General features: G+C 45.5%; 1 protein-coding gene across 6 annotated transcripts in view; it reads left to right on the top strand.

Annotated features, from left to right (window-relative positions):
- LOC146551794 (AT-rich interactive domain-containing protein 1B-like) overlaps positions 1 to 23,348 on the top strand; it is a 158,782-nt gene that overhangs the window by 17,181 nt on the left and 118,253 nt on the right. For all 6 annotated transcript variants that reach the window (XM_085258303.1, XM_085258302.1, XM_085258301.1 and 3 more), the window contains exon 2: positions 6,587 to 6,790. In XM_085258303.1, the coding sequence (XP_085114429.1) occupies positions 6,587 to 6,790 (204 nt within the window). The remainder of the gene's footprint in view (positions 1 to 6,586; positions 6,791 to 23,348) is intronic.

Here is a 23,348-nt window from a genome sequence, read left to right as displayed (position 1 = left end):
GTGATGGAGAAACAGGTTTACATTTTAGGTGACATGAATGAGTTGAAGGGAAGTTATGAACTGTTTCTGAGCGACAAATAACACCAGGATCCTTTTTTATGTAGCTGACAGCTGGTAACTGTGCAGGGGCGGGTCTAGCAAAGTGTTGCCAGGGGGCCAGGTAGGGCATTAACAGGGAAAGGGGGGCACAAAGAAATACTTTCTTATTCTCATTTCAAATGTCTCGCTTTTAATAAATAATTATCCGAGTCTTACAACAAACGATTGATGCATATATACCATCAGAACAGTGAGCATCACTGTCACATCAGCGTTTGTTTTCATTCAAAGGCTTTATGATTTTTCCTATAATGGCGGCCGGTCTCTAGTCAAAACGCCCGGGACTATTTTATGTCCCAGTCCGGCCCTGGCTCTCAGCAGAACCCGCCCGTGTTCGCGTCTTTTTTCTCCTCGTTATGCAGTGAAAACCTGAATGATTCAGTCTGGGAAAACTGCACGCTGGCAGCAGACGCGGCTGGCAAATTTGCAGCGTGTGTTCTTTCACACATGCTTCCTTGACTGTTTGCAGACGATGGCATTTTATTTGTTTTCCTTCTGTAATGGCGTGTCGCTGGCATGTCGGCCGCGTCTCGTTTTGTCATCGAGGCTTTCTCTGTTTTCTTTCTCTCACCGCCGCTTCTTCAGCTCCCAGTCTCAGCAAAGGAAAAGGGCTCCGGCGACCCCGCGACCTCAATCTCACTTGAGACAGATGAAGCAGCCGCTCGCCTCCTCCTCCTCCCTTTCCTCTCTTCTCTTCTCCTCCATTCCCCTCCTCCCCCTTCTGTTAATGACGTCTTTGTGCCGGCCGTGACAAACACAACACTCTGCAACTTTTCCCGAAGCACGCGGGAGGGGGTGGGTTTGTTTTGAGCACTCTAACGCGTGCGTGCGAGCGCGTGCGTGTGCGTGGTGTAAATATTGGTGTCAATCGTGGAGGGCGCACCGATCGCTGGCTCCGAGGAGAGAGAGCTATTATGCGCGCTGCCCCAAACACAAAAGCCCGCCGGTCGGCCTCATAACAACAACCTCTTATCTGGCTTCTCTTTGTCTGCTTTTCTTCCTCGACTCACGGCACCATTGGGAAACATCCGCCGTGCGTGTATACGTTTCCCTCGCCTCCTCTACGGCTGTCGCGCCCTGCACCTCTCTCTCCTCAGACAATTTCATGCCTCTCATCGCTAGCCAGCCTTCACGCCTAGCTGCCTGTGCCGTACAGGCATATTGGGCTGAGGAAACGCAATTTGGCTCTACCTAGCTCCCCGCGGACCAGTACTGCTCTTCACACTGTCATTCGTTATGAGACTTTTTACTAACAAGGCGTGCGTGCTGAGATGCAGGATGAGATTGTGTTTCAGGACATAATTCAGTGAATTTCTAAGCGATGCGACACACACACGGGAATGCCAACGCGCACGCCGCTCAGCCGCAGTTCTGCTTTCAGGATGAGATGAATTGATAAGAAAGAAATGTCAGGGCTAAGTGTGGCGTTTTTTTGTCAGTGTTTCCTTCGATCTGGCATCGAAACGAGGCGATAAACTGATATTAAAGGCTGATGTGCTCCTCGTGGAGCCCGGGCAGGGAGGAGTTAACGGCGTGCTGCTCCTCTCCTCTCCGCTTGATGACATCAGTATTGTCTCTGCATCCATGAAATTAATTTTTCTAATCTTAGTCAGCAGGAGCGGGGGAATTTGCACACATTAATATGGAACTCGATCTGCACTCGCCCACTGCTGCAGTCTCTCTTCTTGTCTTTCCGCCTCCATCTTTTCTTTTTCCACCCTTTCCATTTTATTTTCTGTGTGCAGCAGTAGGCCCAAAGCGCGCTGGGTTTCAAGCCTGAAATGTGGAGCTTTGTTCTGGAGGCCTGGGCAACGCCGGGCCCCGCAGTGTAATAGGAGCTGGAGAGCGCTCTGCTGCACGGTGCAAATAAATAACATAAAAGACGAGGCTGATTGTCCCAGCAGACCAACCGGCTCTGGCTGCAGCGCGTTGATTCTCCGGAGGCCGGCGCGGCGCAGAGGATAAAGAGGATCCGTTGACAATAATTATCCTTATTTGTTTCTCCTCACAAATACACACAAGCTAAAACGCTTTCATTACGCAGGAATTAAAGCTGCTGCTCTGCACAAGTCCTCCCAACACAAACAGACGATAATCAATGATTTTCATACAGGTGCAATTTTTTTACAGTTTTCACATGGCACTGATTTTCCAGCCAAATAGGCCTTTACCCCGACAGCACCCACTGCAGCCCCCAGTGCACTGGGCCTGAAATGAAACGCTCCCATCCAACCTGCAGGAATGTGTTGCTCGAGAAAACGTTAAACCGCCAGATGATACGAGGATCGTAATAGTTCAGCGAATTGCTCTTTGATGGTCAGATAATTTCACAAGTTGCTGTGTCTCAATAAAGCAGCTTGTAGACCATAAAGAACATCATAAGAGGGAACACATTCTGCTCCACTGTTGCTTGGATGGAAACTGCCTTAGTGGAGATATTAGTGGAAACTCTGCAGCCCTGAAGGCGAGCGTCAGGAGCGTTCCTGCACCTGCTGAATAGGAAAGCGTATTTTTCCCTCTGTAGTTTGTTTTTCAGGTGAGGACGAGCCACGGCAGCGTGGACCTGTTCGGGCGTGCGTGCGCATTCCCTCACCGCGGCGGATAAATGGGCCAGTTTTCCCCAATAATTCCTCCATTTGAAATGGGACTGGAATAATAACCGTTTACTAATATTGTTTTATGTTCGTTTGATCCCAGTGTGTGTCTCATAATCCACATATCCGAGGCTTTTGTGTCGAGCGTTTTGTCTCTTTCTGATTAACAACTTAGCACATTAAAGCAAGAAGGAGTAAAATCATTTTCGCAACATAAAAATGTTGTCGATTGAGCTCAGAAAAGCAATTTAGCAGGTTTCACCCCACAGTAATTTCACCCATGTTCTGTTTTAATGGCTTTGTTTTGCAAAATAAAAAAATAAAAATAAAAAAAAACTAAAAAGCTCACGAGAGTCGCAGCGCTGGAGAGGAGTTCATAAATTGAATTTTAAATTTAGCAGTTGAATTACTATTGTCTCCCGTGCCGCCTCCCCCTCCTCCGTTGAATGGCATGCCCAGATGAACAAAGTGAAAAACACATTTGAAGAAAATAAAAAACAATTTCTGTGTATTCCCTCTAGTTTTTTATCTGCTGTCCCTCCTGGCACAAACAAGATTCACTTCGTGTCATTTTCATAATTTTTTTCCTAAGTACAGTCATTTCTCTCCGGGAAGGGAAAAAAATAACGTTTCAATTTGTCAGGAATGGTTGTCGTTTTTTGTGCCTGGTGCTGTGAGGGGAATCGTGGGCATATCTCTAGGAAAAGGCTGCAGTGGGCTGAAATCTCATTTAGTGGAACCTGTCATGAGAGCAGATTTGAGGCTCCGTTTGGGGAGGCGGAAAATACTCTTTCTTTTCTTTGCCCGTGGTAACGCCGTGCGTCGAAGGTGGACCGAGGTACCTGATATAATTTGATTGTGGCTGTTTTATTTAAGATCTCCCCCAAAGTGTGTGAGGAAGTTGGAGAGAGATGAGAGCGATGCAGCGAGAACACAAAGAGCCATCAGCAGAATCTGCCACTGTGTCTGTGTGAGTCTGTGTGTGTCTGTGTATGCCTGTGTGAGTCTGTGCTCCCAGCCCTGCTCACAGGGAGGCCTAACTCTTACGGAGACGTGTCGTCCTTATAACGAGGTGAGGAGGGCTCAGTCAGTAATCAGATTTTAATTTCACGTCTGATTTTTGGCCTCATGGGAAACAAAAATCAGGTAAAAAAAGAATTTTTTACTTAATTCTGGCTATAAAATGCAGACTCACTCCCCTTTTGGTTCACAAGCCAAGATGGCAGAAAGTGAAAGCGTTTGCAAGATCCGGCGAGTGGAAGTGGGTCTCCTGAGTCCACTGTCGCCCTGGCCTCTCTTCAAGGACCTGCAGTGGGCTTGCGAGGCAGGAATTAGACCCTAATCAGGACTAACGTCTGCACCCGTCATCATCACCTCTTTTACTATTTAAAAAATACAAATAATTGTAAAAAGACACATTTTGAAGGTGCAGAGCTGCACAGTGTTTATGTCCACAGTTATGAGCAGATATGAAGGTGCAAACCAGCGCAGTGTCCTCTGAAGCCGTGGATTATGTGCACGTGTGTGTAAAATCGAGTGTCCACTTCTCCGCTTCCAAAAACTCTGAGGTTATTTTCCGTCCTCAGTACCTTTGTAAGTGCAGCGTTTAATGTTTTTTGTACGCGTGCACACTTGGCAGCGGCGTGTGGGGGATTTATTTGTGTTGCGCTCAGCGTTTTTGGCAAACCGAGGACCTCTTGAGCTGGATTGGTGAACTGGATGGAGTTGGGGAGGGTGTGTGTGTGTGTGTGTCCCATATCACGGGTGGCACAGTGCCCTGGATTTTTCAGAAACTCGAGGACGTTTCATCGCTTAGTGCTGTCTGTGTGCTGTGGGTGTGCAAACATTCGAGCGGGTCATGCGCTGCCCTCCGCTCCATTATTTGAAACATATGACCGGCATCAGTTTGAGCATATCAACAAAATACTCGCAACAAATCTCCCCTTTGATGTTCAACTGGTTTAACTCTGTATATTACTGCGCTGATGCACTTAGAGCTAACTCTGCTTTAGCTGTATTGTAGTATTCTGAGCAGCTCACTCAGTCATGCTCTTTATTGTCTCTTTGAGCAATAAGAAGAAAAAGCATACAATACGATGAGTCAAACTTTTCTCTGAAAATGCTCCGTCTGTCAGTAAAAAAAAGATTTTTCTATCAGAAACATCTTAAAACTTGTTCTCCTCACAATGGTTCATAACTTTATTCTTCCCTAATGTTCTTCAGTTTAATGCTGGCAATCATTTTGTCAGATTAGATGTCGCGTTTCCTCTTCTGCTTAAATGTTTCATTGTCGATCCTTTCTGCTGGTGCACTCGGTGACTTCCTCCTCCCTCACACGGGGGATGATTCACTTAGTTTTTTCATGCACGGAGGAAGAAAAGCGAAGGGCAGCGAGTGTCTGCAGTTCATTATTATACTGTTACAAATCCGGCGATGCAGACCTTTGCAGGAAAGCCCCCCCTCCTCACACACCTGCTGTGAAATTACTTTAAGAGCGCTAACTTTCTCGCTCCCTCTTTCCCCGCCCAAACACAGTTTTATCACCCTCTCTCTCTCCCCTCCAAACTATTCCACGTGCACGCCTCAGTAGGCGCGAACGCTTTAACGCTGGACCGCCATAACTGTCCACGTAACCTGCTGAATAAAGTGCTCCCATCCCCTGACATGTCTTCTTGATATTAGCCTGGCAATATGAGGCAGCGGCAATTTCTCCTCCGCTCTAGACGAGGTGATATTGAGTTGGGGAGAAGGGAGGGAACTGAGGAGGGAGTTGGTGGTGGAAGAGAAAGAAGAGGCGGTGCGGGGGGGTCGGTGGCGGTTAGTTGGAAATGAGAGAGGAGAAGTGTGTGTGTGTGTGTGTGTGTGTGTGTGTGTGTGTGAGTGTGAGAGAGAGAGAGAGAGAGAGAGAGAGAGACACAGTAGGAACAAAGTGTCATAAATCACTCATGATCCTACGCGGCACAGACAAAAGAGAAGAAGAGGGAAGATAGAAGAAGTCTGCATTATCTGCCCAGCAGACAGACAAACACGCCGCTGCGGGTGACGGATTAGCATTAGCCTGATGCACTGTACCGGAATTTTCCAATGGCTCACTGGGACCCCAAACAACCCGTAAAAGGGCTCTGAAGTACTTACAATGGAATAAATTACCCTTGACATATTCTCTGTCCTGGCTTTGGTTTTCCTCTGTGCTCGTACGGGAAGCGAGCTCTCCAGGTGTGGCTTTGGAGAGCAGGGATTCAAGCTCGCGAGTTTGAAATGACCCGTCACAAAAGCTTGGATCCACGCCCCTGCACCCACAACCTTTACTTAAACTCGGAAGTACATAAACTCGACTGCAGTAATAGAATAACTATCGCTTTATCTGCCAGTTTGCTGTAAGCAGCCGTATAGCACGAGTCGTACGGTGGTTATTGGCACCGCGGGGCTCTGGTTGCAGGAACGCGGCCATAGGTTTTTATTGCCGTTGCCTCCTGTTGCTTTAAACAACATTTACAACACTTGTAAAAGCCTCAGAGACATTAAAACAAAGATACGAGCTTTTAGGTTTTAATTCAATCATTTTATTTTGGCTCTTTTCCAGCAGAGTTTTGCTCCAAATAGCTACTCAATACACATCTTTGCTTATTTAATTCCATTTGTTGTTCATTTATGATCTGTTGACATTAATTTAAAGCTTTCACTTGTTGTGCAATTATGAAATAAATCAGCGATGGCTGTGGTTTGGAGTGGTGCACTAAGTGGACTTCAGTTAGGGGTTCCAACTTGGCAGATAGCAGATGAATTAATTTGAACGCCTCTCGGGCAATTACAATGCACTGTCATGAATGAAGTATTAGCCAAAAACCAAATGCTGACTATGCATTAATAACCCCTCTTCTTCTCCCCTGCAGGTTTCCTCCATGGACTTCATGGCTATGAAGCGCTCGCAGCTGTACGGCATGGCCAACAATCCCTACTCCGCCCCGCAGCAGCCGGGGGCCGGACCCTATCCCCCCAGCCAGCCCTACGCATCGCCTCCCCCGCATCGATACCCGATGAGCCTACAGGGGAGGGGTCAAATGGGCATGGGTGGGATGCAGTATCCTCAGCAGCAGGTACGCAAACAAACCGGAGCACTGCATCTTTGCACCCGCGTTCGTCCTCCGGCGTGCATCGCGGATAGGTCGGCCCTCTCTGCAGTGCCGTTCCAGATATCACAGCTGCCTTTATAAGCGATATTGCAATGGGACATTTGCTTCTCGCACGAACATTATCCAACGATTTCCCCCTGAAGGCTTGGCATGTTCAATTTGAGACGCAGCCTAAAATACCAGGCAGCGCATCTCACACCCTGGCATGTGGTGGTGTCACTCCTGTTCATCACTCAGTTCCCGTTAGACTCCCACTGGAGCGAGATGGGTTTGATGCTGTGTGTGTGAGCGTGTGCGTGCAAGCCAGTTCTTTCTTAATGCTTGTTTGATGGTGCATTTGTGCACTTTGTTGTGCATCTCTATTTACTTTTGGAGGCATGTACGTGTGTGTGTGTGTGTGTGTGTGGAATGCTCTCTGTGTAGTAAACAGACGCAGCGCGGTCGGCCCACGTCACAGTCTCTGTGCAGCACAATAGGTCTGTGTTGGAGACAATAGTGCTTCTGTCTGCTTTATTGAGTCTTAAGTAAATCCCATTTGGACTGGTATGGTGTGTGTGTGTGTATTAATCTGCGTCCCTTTTATCTTTGCGTTTGTGTGAATGATACGTGTGTGCCACAGTTTTGGCAGAAAGTGAACTTCTTCGGTGCGTGTGTGTGCGTGCGTGCAGATAGCAGTTTAAATTCACCAGTGTAGTTTGCAGTGAAGCAGCAGTGCCGAGCACCACAGCGAGAGAGGGGGGAGCACAGTGTTCCCTGCTGTCACTGCCGGCTATATTTAGTCTGCCTGGTCTGTTGGTCTGGACTTGAACACCTCTCACTGGGCGAGCGAGCTTCCACACATAGCAAGAGAGTATAAAAAGAGAGAGAGAGAGAGAAGGGGAGAAACACATATTGACTAAAAATATTGTGCAATGTGCGTACAGGCAGCAGCAGAGGAGATGGTCCTGCACACACACGTTCACACACATTCTCCGACCGATCTTTCCTATTATGCAATGAAAATGTGTCATTTGAAAACATAAAAAATGTCTGTTTACTGTTGATCCACTCAGGTTGTGGGAGCTGCTCTCATTTGTCTAAATCCAGAGAAAGGCGGTCAGGGGTAATAAATTCTGATAAAACGATACATCGAGGCATCGATTTATATCTTTTTTATTATGTTTTGGGAGCTCTCGCACTGAGGCGGTGCTGTCCTGGGAGGTTAGCGTCAGCACTGCGAGACTTGGTCTCATCAAGGCCCGGGAGGAGTTTTGTAGCATGAAATGCAAACAGCTATGAGGGAGCGGGGGTGTGATGCCAATGCGTAATAACATACAGCCAATGACACACAGAAAAATACATCCCCGGTTGTGTTTTGTGATGAAATCCTCTGCTGGATTACATATGGGAGGCTGTGGTTGGGGTAGCAATCACTGCCTAGCATTATGGAATGTAATTAGTTCAAATAGAATTAGTTGTTCGCTCTGGCTATAGCCATGGGAACTGTGCTTCTAAAGTTTCTAATTATCTGGCTCTGGCTTTAAAAGCAGCACCGCTGCATTGCCTATCTGCTGCTGGTGAAATCTAGCTCACAGTAATGAGTTTGGAGGAGGAGGTTTAATTCCACTCTCTCAGATGAGCGTAATGAGCCTTACCTACAGAAAGGCGGTCAGGGGTTTGATCAGGGAGGAGCAGGGAGGGGTAAAAAAAAATGTGTACTGGAACATATACAGTGAATCTGTTCCTGAAGCGAGTGGTAATTAAAAATCAAAAGATGCGTGAATTGCACTGATGATGGACGTGATTGCATCTCTCAGCACGCCCTCTTTCCTAACCTCGGGATCAGCTGCAAACAGCAGTCCTGACTACAGCTGCGTCAGCGAGGGGGATTGTGGGTGATGTAAGACGTAGCGCACACAATCCCCCATGATGCATCGCACTTCGGGGCTGAGACCTCGGCTTGTCACAGCCAAGCTGCTGGGTTGTTGCCAGGCAACGTGACGTCAACAAAGACCTGCGTTGGTCTATCTCTGTGATTTCCCTGGGACTTGAGCGAGTGTGTGTGTGTGTGTGTGTGTGTGTGTGTGTGTGTGTGTCTGTGTCGGGGGTTTTAACACCAGACTAAAAGGTCTTCTTTGACTTTCTTTCATTATTATGATTAAACTCTGCAAAAAAATTAAGCCCCATTCGTCTTAAATATGAACTCCACAGTAATATGTATATTTCATCCTGTGCAGTTATTGGATATGTGTAAGGGCTCACCTCTATCCTTTGCATAAGGCTCACGTAATTAACCATTTTGTCATAATTTGACACATAATGGTTTGATTACTGGTGATGTTACTGGAATCTAATCTGTGGTACTGGCAGCGTGAAAGCACAGGTCGCTCTTGGACAGTTCAAGTCCCCCCATCTTCCCCCAAATTCATTAATTCACATGTCAATGAGTGAAAACAGTGTCCTCCTGTGCACGGTTAGATTTCCACTAATTACGGCGATAATTTTGTTTCATCATAGTTTTCTTTTTCTGACAAAAACAATCAATGCTTGAATAAAAACTAAGGCACGAGGACAAAAACCGTAATGAAATTTATTGACGCTGAATAAAAACGAGATGAAAACGTTTTACAGAGACGAGCTCCAATCACATCTAATGAAGCTGTGCAGAGGGCGGGGTGAATTTGGAAGTGATCCAATCAGAAGTAAGCTCCTGGTGTAGGAAGGTCGATGAGCACATTTGATGTTCCCCAGGAAACGCTTCCTGTTTCTCATGAAGACGCGTGTTGGGAAGAGAGGAGTTGATATGTTTGTAAACAAACTTTAGAATTTATTTTTTAGCTACTGAATCAACTTTAGTCTGCGATAATCTAATTATTATAAATCTAATAAATGTGAAAGAATTTAGAAGCCGAAATTATGACAAAAATGAAAAATTTGCTGTTAAAATTAAAGCTGATTAATAAGTCGGTGTTATTATTTCTGTTACTAGTAGTAATTTTGATAGAAATGTAACTATGTTTATGTGTGTTTGCATTTGCTATACAGATGCAATTAAAAAGGTGTCATATTTGCACAGCGACATTTAAACACACTTACACCTACACGCTGCACACACACACACACATTAAAAGCTTATGTGGAGACAGAGGTGAGAAGCTAAAAGCATATACAAACCCTTCTCTGAACATTCATGTAAACATCTCGACTCATCTTTAATCTGTTTTTTCACTGATGGAAGGTTATCAGTGCAAACCCACTCGGTGCGTTTTGAGACGAGTCGGTGTTTCCGTGTGACCTCGATTACCTGTTCAGGCCACGAAGCCTGATGTCAGGAGTTACCTCCGGCTCTGATATGTGCAGGCATGCCGATGCAATTGTGCGTGCACGTACACACACCAACACGTTGTTAACAATGCATTTCACCAAATTAAATTCTCCTCTCGTGGCTTCCTTCCTTAATCCAGCCACGGGAGGCGCGCACAGACGCCAGTCTCGATGTTGATGTCTCAGAGAGAAGGAAAAAACATCCTCTCCACCCCGACGAGCCTCCAGCAAATAAGCCTAGAACTTGCATTAGGTGTAGTTAGTGTCATGCTGTGTCTGCATGCGTGTGAGACAGTTTGAGTGTGTTAGAGAGGCCGAGAGACGGAGCGCGCATGTAAAGCAGCGAAGGACGTTTGCGTGGAGTGATGGGAGCCAGGACAAATATATCAGCAGAAGAAGGAGGGGAGGAAGGAGGAAGTAGAAGAAGGGGGCGGGTGTCTTGGGGATGACAGGAAAAAAATACGTCCGCTTGGTGGAAGTGGAATGAAGTCGAAACGAGGAAAGGAACGGAAAAAGAAAACTGTGCCGCCAATTCTAAGCGTAATTTCCTGTGATGTCAAAGTTGGCAGATGGAGAGGAAAAGGAATTTGAAGGAAACATTAGTGTTTGATGTGAAAAGAGGGGAGGAGTGATGTGGTGGGAGAACGAGCAGGAGAAAAAAATATCCTGGGAAATGAAAGAGAGTGAAAGAGAAGAAGGCAGGAGCGCGTGCGGGGGGTGAAAGTGTCAGCAGGTCAGGCAGAAACCATTACCAGTGCTGGCTGTTTGTTCCTTACACACTGGGCCAACTTAATAGAAGCCAAGCATTTAAAGTCAAGTGGAAATGTGGCTGACCCGCAACCTGTTCAGCACGCACACACCACAGCAGCTCCACACAAACAGTCTGTCTTTCAGGGCTTTTTATAGCTTTTATCACCACGCTCACTTTGCAGAGATTATTTTTTGGGCCTCGTCTTTGCACAGTAATCATCAGAGGGAAGAAGGAGAACAATAATGCATCAGTGTTCTTTAAAAAGCTTGGCTGCATTTCTTTCATCTGGGCAACAGCTGTGCACATTCCTAAATATTAAGCAACATCCAGAGACGGCGCGTCTCCGCTTTAGTTCGCTTCATTTGTCACGTTTATACAGCAGTGTGTCCTACAGCGCTTCTAAAAACAGCTGAAACCACAAAGCTAATGTGAAGCAACTGCATTTAATTTCATTTTATAAATACTTGTAGACATTCGAGCATTTATTGGAATTAAATCGCTGCACTGTAAACCCATAAAATAAAAAAAAGCCTTCCTGCAGTATGAAGTCAACTCAGATATTTTCATTTAATACGACATATTTCTTCATTTGCATCCTCCATTTGATTAAGTTAATGTAAATGAGAAATAATTAAAACGCACACTGTTTTATGTTAAAGAAAGGCAGCATTTATTACTCTCTTTTTAAATTAAAAAATAAGAACTCCCACACTCTGCCAGCATGACTTTTATAAAAGTTCACATGGCTCTCTGTGCTCTCCTGTGTGTGCTACGATGACGGTCGTCAAATCTCATTTCACATACAGTTGAAATACAGCCTGATGAGTTTAACAGAACAAACACACATCGAGCTAATATGACACAATGTGTTATAATAATGACAACACACCCCAACAAGTGTTGGATGCAGCTCTTTACAAAGGTGCCTGCACACTCGTGCTGCAGGCCTGACTTCAGTTCACGTGCACGAAGGAGGAAAACGGCTGAAGAGTTTGCAGAGGATGTGAAGACGGTTTTTAATTTTACTGCTTAAAAGAGCCAACTGAGCACGGGCCAGAGGCGATTATCCACTGCTGCTAACGCATCAGGTCTTTGCAAGCGTCTGCAAACACAGCATGCTAAGACAAAGCTTTGTGTTCATACTGGATCGATCACGTGGCGTTCGAGTCCTCGTTAGGACGAGGGGTCCTGCGTGGGGCCTTCAGTTGTGGTACTGCAGCTTACTCCCACTGTCCGAGGACGCGCTCGTGGAGAGTGAGTGGTTGCTCGCCTCTCGGTGCCCCCCACCTCAGACCTGGATGGGCTCCAGCCCCCTGCGAGCCTGATGCATCCATTATAATTAATGAGAAAATATTTATTTTCTATGTTTTGTCCTCAACGCTCACTCAAGCTTATGCTCATTTGTCTTCTATATACATTAATGTAACACAGAAGAGCAAACACTGTAATCATCTGTGAAAAGTGAAACCAACAGTAATAACTGCACGTTTACAGAATTACACTGCTGAACGGCATGCTGGGTAATGGCAGCTAGTCAAGTAGCTAGCCAGGTAGCATCCTCCATCGCTCAGCAGTGATGAAGAACAAAATAATAATCTGTGAGCTGCAGATTTGGAGGTTTTATGGCTTTAAATGATTCGTATGTTTTGTGATAACGTTGCCTCGCACAGTGACACCACAGTGACACGCACAGATGACGCTGAAACATGTAAACAGAGACGAAGACGTCTGAGCTGCAGACTTTGGAAGAATAGGCCCGAGAAGACTTTAATTCAACGCAGGAAAAAGTGTCAGCATGAAGGCCGACTCTGATTTTATTTCAAGGCCTCAGAGTCGATTATTTATCGTTTGTTTCATGTTTTTTGGTTTAAACTACTCAATTTACTGAACTTATTCAGGTTTTCCTGCTTAATGTGAGGCGAGATGCTGGACTTGTCTGAGAAGTCAGAAATTCATTTCAACAACGAAACAATTTTTTTTCTGTTCAGGAAGCAAATAACTGTAATTTGTTATCTTAATCAAAAAATAATAAAGTGTTTTACTGTTTATTTGTGCTTTTTTAAAATACTCTATTATCATAATTCACAGACAACAACAATAATTATGTTTTAACATTAGAAATATCATTTAGATTAAAGAGCTTGGACATGCTGGGGATGAAACATTAGCAGAAACGTGCTAAATATTTGTGGAATTTCCTGAACTGTTCATTTCAAGTGAAATCAGTTGAAGTTTCCGCAGCTTAGTTTATTTCTTTACTGTGAGTTTATTGACGTTCTTCACGTATCAAACTCACCTGTGTGTAATTAATCAAAGAAACGTCGGCAGCTTCTGTTTCAGGGTGGCTTTGTGCTCGCTTTCCAACTGCTGGAAACGGGAGGAAAATCCAGGATTGTCATTAATAACGCCTGTCCTCGTATGACAAGTCAGAAAGTCTGCTGTGAAAACGACCTAACACAGATAATACTTTAAGCGATCCATTAGTGCCAGGGTGAAAAAAGATTTTTTGGCTAATACATTCATACTTACACCCCCCGCTGCTTTAGTATTTTTGACTGAAAACATCTCAAACTGATGAAAGAGCTGAAGAACTGCAAGTTCTCACGTCGTGACGGGAATCTCAACTAGCAATTTATTAAGCGCGGACGTGCTCAGAGGTCAGTCAGTTAAAGTGACGTGCACGTGGACAACACAGGCGGTAACTGTGAGCCAAATACTCCACAGGTGTCGCATCAGAGTTAGCCAGTCTGAACTGAAGGCAGAACTATCGTTGTAAGGACTCCATCCAGTCACTGTTTCCTTCTGTCTCCATGTAGAGGCACAGACAGAGGGGGAAGGAGCGAGTTCATCGGTTACCCTCAGCCCTCCGTATGTCTTTTGCTTTCCCTCACCATGTTGCCGTCAAGTTCCACACAGACGCACTTTCTTTAACCAAAAGCTGCCGATGTCATTAACCGTTCACGTCCTGATGTGGAGAAGTCATCTGTCCGTGGCCTCACCGACGTCGAGAGAGAGGGCCACTCGGAAGCACTTAGGGGCCCCGGGTGTCTCTGGGGTTAATGCAGCCTGTGGTGCCGGCTCTGACGGATGGCTGGGAAGCCCCACTAAATCAGCCCCTCTGCCAGGAAAGATGGAGCGAGAGGAGGGGTGGGGTGCAAAGGGGACCACTCCAGCTTCATCACAGCCCTCCCTCTTTTGAAAAGCTCTTGAAATGTCGCAGGCTCCCCGCTAATGTCATCCACGCCGGTGCACATGACGCGCACTGTCTTTGTTCCAGCTCCTCCACCTTCAGACCAGCTCTCCACACCAACCCACAGGACCCCGAGCATTCTCACCTCACAATTAAAACAGGCATTAGGAGAGAGGGAACGAGGAGGAAGGGGCGTAAAGAACAGCGAGCCGGATTGAAAGAACAGGAAGACAACGATATGGAAAGGCTGATTAATTAAGGGTTCCTCTCTGGCTACAGAACAGATGAAGTTTCAGGATCAATTAATTAGCAAGCTAGCCTACGCACGTCAATGGCTCTAATAGCCTGCTCTCATTTGTAACTTTTATTACCCCGCTGCTGTGGAGTGGCTCTCAGCCAATCAAATGCCGCGTGGAGCCCATGCTACATGGTCATTAACTGGAAGGGGGTGGGGGAAAACCCCTCCCATCCAGAGTGGTTTAAGTGATGTTATCAGTTATGTCACTGTAAAGCTTCTATATGCTCTGTAGCACAAGAAAGATGGACTTGTGTCTACGCTCAAACACATAGCAACATGTTTTATCCACAGTTATTAGTGTATTTATATTTGAGCCTGTGGATTATACTTTTTCACAAACGCAGCTGTCAGTTATTTCTCGCTGTTGCATTAGTCCTCCATTGCTCTTGCTCAGAGAGGTGAAGCAATGTTGGGATTTGATATTATTTTGTGCTGAACGCGGCGAGCGGGTGTAAAACGTCACAAACGGTGTGTTTTTGAAAGATCCGGGCTCGGCGCTCTGAGTCTGCGGCGCTCTATACGTGCCTGCTGATAAGATAAAAGAGCCGGGAGATGAAAGCAGAGTGAAACGGAGGGAGCGCGAAAGAGAGGGAAAAGAAAGGGGATGCTTTACGTCTTTGCCGAGTTACAGAGGGATTAGTGGCTGCTCTAATTGGCTCACGGAGAATTCATCTCAGTTTCCATCCAGATTAGATAGATTCTTACGCAGGTCAAGTCTGGCATCTCACTTTCTGGGCTTCATTTGTACTGCGGAGTGCGGAAGTGCTGAGATGTGACACGCCGTCAACATCTGAGACAGCACAGCATAATAACGCTGTTACCTGGATTCGGCTGCTGCTTTGTAACAGGAGCAGCCGAAGATGGGGCCTGTTTGTACAGCCTGGATGTTAAACAAGCGAATAAACGTCCATCTAAGTTTGAATGTTTTCAAGAGAGCAGCTTTTAAAAATATATTTACTTATGTAAACGGTCAGTTTACCTCCAAACAAACTCAAACTCTCGGCCTGCTCATCCATCTCATGCTTTTGCTGCCTTCACTTAAATAGGATGTAACCAGAGGGCACAAATTAGCAGCAGCATTTCCAGGAATCATAACCTGGTTAGCCCCAAATAAGGAAGAGCTACAAAACTGGGATGGAGGAACTATTTTCTGTCTACATCCACCAAACAGAAATTACAGCTCAGCTCAGGGCCCCCACCAACACACGCACAGACACACACCATCAAAAGAGGTCAGCATCATGGAAACAGCTAACCCAGCGGCCCCCAACCCCTGGGCCACAGAGTGGTTTGGTCCCGGGCCGCGAGAGTTGAGGCTCAGGCGTGAAATGTATGGTTTTCAGGGTTTTTATCGGTTTTATCGTTAACTCTGTTTCCCTGGTGTGTTATGGATAAATCTTCTTTTTTTTGGTACCATTACCGGTTTTATTTTGTTGTATTTATCCGCGACACCTTAAAGGCCGGTCCGTGAAAATATTGTCGGACACAAACCGGTCCGTCTCACAAAAAAGGTTGGGGACCGCTGACTTAACTCATATATAACTTGGCCAGCATTTCACTTGATCCCTGGATGAGGCTGCTCGAAACGTTTGGTCTCTGAACATTTTTTCTGCTCTTGGATCTCTATGATGTCATAGAGAGGGGATATCCCTAATATGGTAGTTGTAGGCACACAACTATGGAATCCCGCAGAGTCCAAGAACAGCAGAGCAGGTGTCCTGTATTTGTAGTCTTTACACATTTTAAATAACAAATCACGCACCGTGAACTATGGCAGCAGGGAGACGGCGGCGTGCCTACGAGTGCGTTAGCGTGGATCGACTTCAGCGACATAAGTTATTAAAGGCACTGCGTGCTCGTCCTCTGAAGAGCCAATCCTTCCAAAAATGTCTACCTGCCCTTAACCCCTTAACCCCATCATCATCACGCCGCCAGTTCCTGATTGATCTGCGGCGCACAGAAGCGGCTCAGCCATCCATTGTGTCGCTGTCATTTAACAAGGCGGCGCCTCGTCGTGTCAGCATCCCGGAAAGACAGCCTCGCAGCAGGGGATGTAAAATACGAGTATAATCTCCTGAGCTCACGGTGACCGCTAATGGCGAAAAAGCGTTTTTTTCCCCCCAACTCAAAGCAACCCCTCCCCTTCCCCTCCACCTTCTCCTCGTTCAGATGTAATTGACATGACTCCTACACAAGTTCAAGCCTGTCATCACAGCAAGCGGTGAAAAATGAGCCGAGCCGGCGTGCGTCGGAATGATTGATCTGAAAGACGTTTCGGGGCTATTTTGCGCTCAGTTGTGATGTTTACATGTGTCGTGAGTCTTCTTTTCTTGGTAATTTCATGATGATTATTTTCTATCTGTCAGGACGGAGTCGAGTTTGAGTCTGAGCTGGTGTTATTTGGCGTTCCTTCTGAATTTCCAGTATAATCATTGAGAAATTCTGTGTCAAGACATCGCACCGATCTGCTTTTTATTTTGGGATAACTGGCTGCACCTCCCTCATTATCAGCACTTGAATCCTTTTCACTTCACCCACTCTTCGCCCTCCTCCTCCTCCTCCCTCGCTTATTTAGGTCCATGTTTGACCCTCGCTGAATCACATTTGCTTTTTTCTCACTGCCTCTTTCTCAATTTCCCCTCGCGTTTCTGTCTGTCTTGGCGTCAGATTGGGGTCAGGAGTTTAGTAGGTGAAAAACATTTGGAGCCGGTGGCGCAGGGCCCAGAGCCTCTCGCAAAAAAAAGAAAAAATGAAATAAATAAACGGCTGTTCACACACACATTACGGAGAGCATTAACCTCACCTGCTCTGCCTCTCCAAATGTCTCCATTACCACTCTGCCTAGAACAACAGAGCCACTGCTAGTCAGCCAGCAATAAAACGCCAGCGACGAGCGCTCCCTTTGTGCATGTTTTTTTTCCCCCATCAATTGATGCGAGCAGAAACTGAGAATTAGAGAGAGGGAAAAATAAAGAGGGGCAGAGAGCAGCCTTCAGAAAAGGATCCAAGATGGAAATATAAAAAAGCTCGCCGTGCGTCTATCAGTTGATGGCTACACTGTCTGCTCGCGTTCTCTCGCCCGTCAGAGCGATTTGATGCTATCAGCGGGTCAAGAAGTCACACTCCTTCAAAAGACGGGCTTATGTTTTCATTTGGGAAGAGAAAAATCTTGCACTATATGAAGTGCACTGTGCAGAAAAATGCCGGCGAATTCACGTGCCTTTTTTAAAATGAATTTATTTTTTGTATCTTTAATATTTGCTGGCATGGGAGTGCTGCATATCCCTCCTCTCCCTCAGTTTTTTCTCCCCCGGCACCCGAGGAATGAGCTTAGGTGTCAAGGGCCTCCCAGTGTATGAGGAGGGGGAGGAGCCAAAGACAGAGATCAAAGAGAAGTATGGAGAGAGAGAGATGGAGAGCGGCGTCACCTTGGGGGGAGAGAGATAGGAGAGCGATGACGAGAGCCATGATGCGTCCCCTCTCCTTCTCCCTTATGTTTAATCATGAGCCCGTTGGTGCTGATCCTCGCCTCCGACACTTTGCATTTCATTAAGGGACTCACCTTCGTTTGCAATTCACCGCTGGATGTGGTATTGACTCCGAGTGGCTGATCTTATCACCACACAAAGCTGGAGACACCGGTTGATTTGTTTTGGTCCGGAGTGGAATAATAAGCTCCTGACGGCTGCAGCCCGGTGCTGTTCTTTGCACGTCAGCCTTTTGCATTGCAGAGATGGCAGGAGGCGATATTCACGTCCTTGTGCCGCAGCAGAACGTGTGCACGGTTACGGCGCTTTAGACGTCGGCGCATCTTGAAAATGAGAGAAAAAGTCAAATTCCCGCAAAAGATCAGAGCCGAGTTTGAGTCGAAAGCATCAGCTGCACAACATGAAACAAAAGCATCTTTAGCTCGAGCCACAGGCAGCAACGAGCCGAGCGTTTCCAAAAATGACGAGATAGAGTCAAACAATTAGGAAATGGTGATTTTTCCTAAAAGTGTAGCATTTTCTGGAGGATTTCAACAACAAATAACGGCCTCTGAATTCTAATTTGGCTTTGTGATTCTGTGTGAGCATTTAAATGATGTTGAAATGTTTTTATTTCCACGTTAGAGAAAGCAGTCCTGAGAGTTATCCTGATACCGCTGCACGTTTTCATTGTTTTGACTGACAGATCTGTCAGCACTGCCATTTCTCTCGTACCTTTTCCCCGCTGTGCTCCCTCGCTGAAATTTCCTTTGATTATCTGCCATTAAGTTCGCTTTAAGACCTGCCGACCTGCTGGAGAATGTAAATATGGAAAAGGAAATATCCAATGTTTCATTTTGCGCTGTGTTTACAAATGTCATTATTGTAATGCAGCCAGCTTTTGCATAGTCACATTCAGTCTTTGAATGATGCTATGATTAACCAGCGTGACTGTAATTCAGCTGTGAAAAGGCCGTCGATCGTTAGAAGGTGCCAAGCATGCAGATACACTGTAGCGACTCGGAGGTGTTACAGAAGGGATTTGGAGCTCCGTGGAGTCGTTAAAGAAGACTTTTGTCATTTAAAAAAGGAAAAACGATGACCGCTGGAAACGCAGTTACTGCAGTTTTCATGCGTTTTCGTAGCCGGTCAGCCAGCTCAGAGTTGCAGGGCGTCTGTAGTCGATCCCAGTCACTCACAGACACAGACCATCACTCACTGTCACACCTGTGGTCAGTTTAGAATCACCAGTTAAACGTACAGGCCTGTCTCTGGACTGTTGTATGCTCACTTCAACACCGTGCTGACCTAAAGTGTCTAAAGTAATTTAGTTTATATTTGTATTTCAGACCAAACTGGGAACATTTCCTCCATATTTTACTTTCATTTTTATTCATTTTATACCTTTGAATTTTTGCTCTTTTATTTCAGTTACCAAACAGTTTTTTTTATTATTATTATAACACCTAGTTTTAGTTTATGTAGGTTAATATTATTAACTCTGTCTGGGACCAACCTTGATCAGCAGCTTTCATTATAGGATTAGGTTATGGTCAAATCAGTTTTATTGATAAATGATGTCCTGATTGGATGATGTGAGGCTGGTGCTGTGATGCATGTATAGATCGGAGGCCTCAGAGGGACAGCAGCCTGTTTGGTGACTATTCAGAATATTTATGCTGAATCCACTTGATTTTTTAGTTGATGGACACAATGCGTCATGCAGAGGAAATTAAGGAGTTTTTCATCCCAGAATGAAAAAATTAAAATTGGAGGCTGATGATGAAACGGCGCCAAAAACAACATTAAATATTTGGGAAACTGTTTTTTTTCTGTGGTATTTTTTATAGTTAAACTAATGTGATAAAGCATTTTCATACACTGATAGCATACTGGTGATACTTCACGTTTGCTCTTTGGTCACTTTATGATGATAGCAGCGCCTCGTTGAGCTGCCGCCCTGTCCAGCCTGTTGACTTCTTGCTGCTGTGCATCACATCCATCCTTAAAGCGTGCGCAGGCCTCGTATCCAGAGCTGTTCTTGTATCTGCCGTCTTGCTGCCCTTCCTCTCTCATACGGTTTTATCTTTATTGCTATTTTGCATTATCCCTATCCCTGCTCTCAGGCTCATCTTCCTTCCTGTGCTTTACTTTTTCTCTCCACATATCTGTGCGTCTGCATCGCTTTCTCTATCTGTCCCTCTCCGTCTTTATCACGTGAACCATCGCTTTATCTGTGGCTTTAAGTATGGCAGAGTGTAACACCCGTCCTCTATCTCCCCTCCGACTATCTATCCATCTCTGTCTCTAAACATCTTCCTTTGCCACTTTGTATCTGCTTTTTTTTCTTGCCGTTTCAGCCTCTGGTTCAGTCTTTTGTCAGCTCATCAAACTTCCCGCTTCTTGCAACACTTTTTAACTTTTCCATTTTAAGCAGCAGCTTCTTGGCCGACGAGCACAATGGCACGTGAATGTTAATGGCGAGCCTGTGATGTGCGGGCCTGTCAGGCCTGTCAGTGCGTGCGTATGAGTGCGTTTAGGGGTTGGGGTGGTGGCACCGCTTAGCGCTCTGGTTGGCTGAGTCCATCTGTCACTCAAAAATGGGCAACCTGTGGTCCCGGCCAGCAGCCACCCGTAGCGGCGCTTTGACAGTGTTATGAAAATTCCTGTCTATTGCTCATTGGCCCAATTGAATTACAAGCAGCGCCTTGTTCCGTGCAAGGTTTTTAAACGGCTGATTTAAGGCACATGTGCACGTACACACACACACACACACAGCCGCCTTGAATGAGGGTTAGCGCAGCTATTTATTCCCACCATTTGCAGAGCAGGAAGATATTGTCTGCCTTTTCATACGAGTCTTGTTTTGATAGATTTTTGATTGAGTTATTCTCAGTGTTTGCGCTCGTGTTTGTGTCTTTGTATCTTAATATGCCGCCAAGGCTTTTGTTTTCATCACACTGTTTCTGCAGTTTATGGTGAATTATTTGCTTCACAGGACGTCTATTCTGCGTCATTTCTCCCTACAGCACTTCACATCTGTTGTCATTTCATTACAGACATTTATTTGACACTGTGTGCCTGCCAAGACTCTGGATAAAGCACACTGTTATTTTGTCGGCTTCCACACACCTGAGTGGAGGGAAAAGGCAGAAAATGGTCTTATTTTCTACTTCCAGCAGTTATTTTTATTGTTGTAACCGGCAGCACAGCGAGTCTGTTTATCACCGAGCATATTCTCAGTCAAAGAGAATCAGGTTTCAGACAGCTGGTGTGTACTCAGCAGGTACAGTACATTCATACAGTCGAGCCCAGCAATCAAACAGAAGCTGCATTTGAATGACTCTCTCTTCCCTCCCAAAGCCACAGTGACAGGTTGCTACTTGTTAGACCTCCAGTCAGCCTGCTGCCTCTGTGTACTCATTTGACTGACTGTCGGCATTTCTGCCTCCTTCTCGTTTGGCTCTTCTGCTGCCTTCCCCGACTGTCTGTGTACCTGCTTGTGTTTTTGGCAGCAGCTATTCTCAAATGTTCATTTAACTACAGAAAATCTGTTTTTCAGAATAACCACCTTTGATGGCCCCATCTTATCTTAATGACCTTGTAGTACCACATCACCCTATTAGAGCACTTCGCTCTCACACTGCAGGCCTACTTGTTGTTCCTAGAGTATTTAAAAGTAGAATGGGAGGCAGAGCCTTCAGTTTTCAGGCCCCTCTTCTGTGGAACCAGCTTCCAGTTTGGATTCGGGAGACAGACACTATCTCTACTTTTAAGATTAGGCTTCAAACTTTCCTTTTTGCTAAAGCATATAGTTAGGGCTGGACCAGGTGACCCTGAATCCTCCCTTAGTTATGCTGCAATAGATGTAGGCTGCCGGGGATTCCCATGATGCACTGGGTGTTTCTTCTTCATTCAGTATGTATTAGTAGACCTCTCTGCACTGAATAATACTTGTTATTTTGTCTTTATCCCATCTTCCTTCTCACCCCAACCAATCACAGCAGATGGCCCCGCCCCTCCCTCAGCCTGGTTCTGCCGGAGGTTTCTTCCTGTTAAGAGGGAGTTTTTCCTTCCCACTGTCACCAAAGTGCTTGTTCATAGGGGGGTCATGTGACTGTTGGGTTTTTCTCTGTGTTTTTATTGTAGGGTCTACTTTACAGTATAAAGCACCTTCAGGTGACTGTTGTTGTGATTTGGCGCTGTATAAATAAAATAAAATTGAATTGATGGCGCTATAAACTCCTTGGCTGTACATTTAAACAGTGGGCTGATGTAGGAGCGGCCCATGCAGACGGCAGTGCTGCTGGTTAATGGGCGATCAGCTGGGAGAGCGGTGTTGTTGAAAGTAGCACATATTCTGCATTCGGTGATGAAAGAGGATGAAGAAACTCAGCCACAGCCATCCATCCATTCACAGCAATTAAAGCCTCTTACACTTCCTGTCAATGAAAGTCCACTGCTCGCTTTGCTAATGCTTGTGATACGATGATGATGATGTTGAATGAAGCACTTCTTGTGGAGTCTAATTCAGTCTTAATTCCTCTACAGACTGTCCAAGTGGCTCGCTGTGGACAGAGTGTGTGTTTCTGTGAACCACATGATACGTATCTGAAAAACATTTGTGTTAGTATTGATGTTAGCGACGTGCTTACGAAGGCTGCCTTAATAACTGTCACACTGTCCCAAATATTTCCAACATTGTTCAAACCTGTAAAATCTGCCACTTGTGTCGATTTGTTTCATCTATGAATCGATTGGTATCATTTCTCACACATGAATGTACGTTTGATTGTTCTGATCAGGATCGCAGGGACACCATACAGCTGACCTGAGCACATATATAACTATCTATCACATTATTAAACATCGTTCATTTACATATAAATGAAAAGAATGAATATGCATTCATATCAATTCTTGTGCATTCTCGTGTTTTTATGAACCTGATTCCTACCTGAGAGCACCACACAGGTGATCCCACACTTTTCCACGACATCATCCGTGTCCACACTTCATAATCAGTGCAGTGGAGGACAGTGGGCTATCCAAGTACTCAGCAGTACAATAAGAGCCACACTAAAAATGAACCATCGCTTTAAAAAATAAAATGTGCAGTTATTTAATCAGTTTGTTCACAGCACACATTTTGACCAGTCCTAGCAGGAGAAGCTGTAATAGCACTAATTACATTAACAGTGGTTTTGATCCATGTAAGGGTCTCTGTGAGCACAATACAAGGCCTCTAAATGATATGCAGCCACTGTTAGTGCTGTAATCAGCCGGGTAGCCTCAGATAAAAAGGAATGCACCTCGTAAAGCCTCACAGGACTCAAACTGTAAGTGTATTTACACCCTTACAGCAGCTTCCTTCTAATAGAAAACAAAGAGAGTTAGCAGTTGTGACACTGATGGGTCCAAACTGCATTTTTATATCCAAATTCAAAGACCAGACCGAATCCGGTGTAGTTTATTATCTGCTCCTTAGCTTTCCATCCTTTGTAAGGAGGGTA

Source organism: Mchenga conophoros, linkage group LG19 (genome assembly GCF_057382185.1).
Source record: "Mchenga conophoros isolate Kocher_MC1m ecotype Shallow Benthic linkage group LG19, M_conophoros_male_GT1.1, whole genome shotgun sequence".
Taxonomy (NCBI): domain Eukaryota; kingdom Metazoa; phylum Chordata; class Actinopteri; order Cichliformes; family Cichlidae; genus Mchenga; species Mchenga conophoros.
The sequence above is the reverse complement of the archived record's forward strand: the minus strand, read 5'-3'. Positions and strand labels throughout refer to the sequence as shown.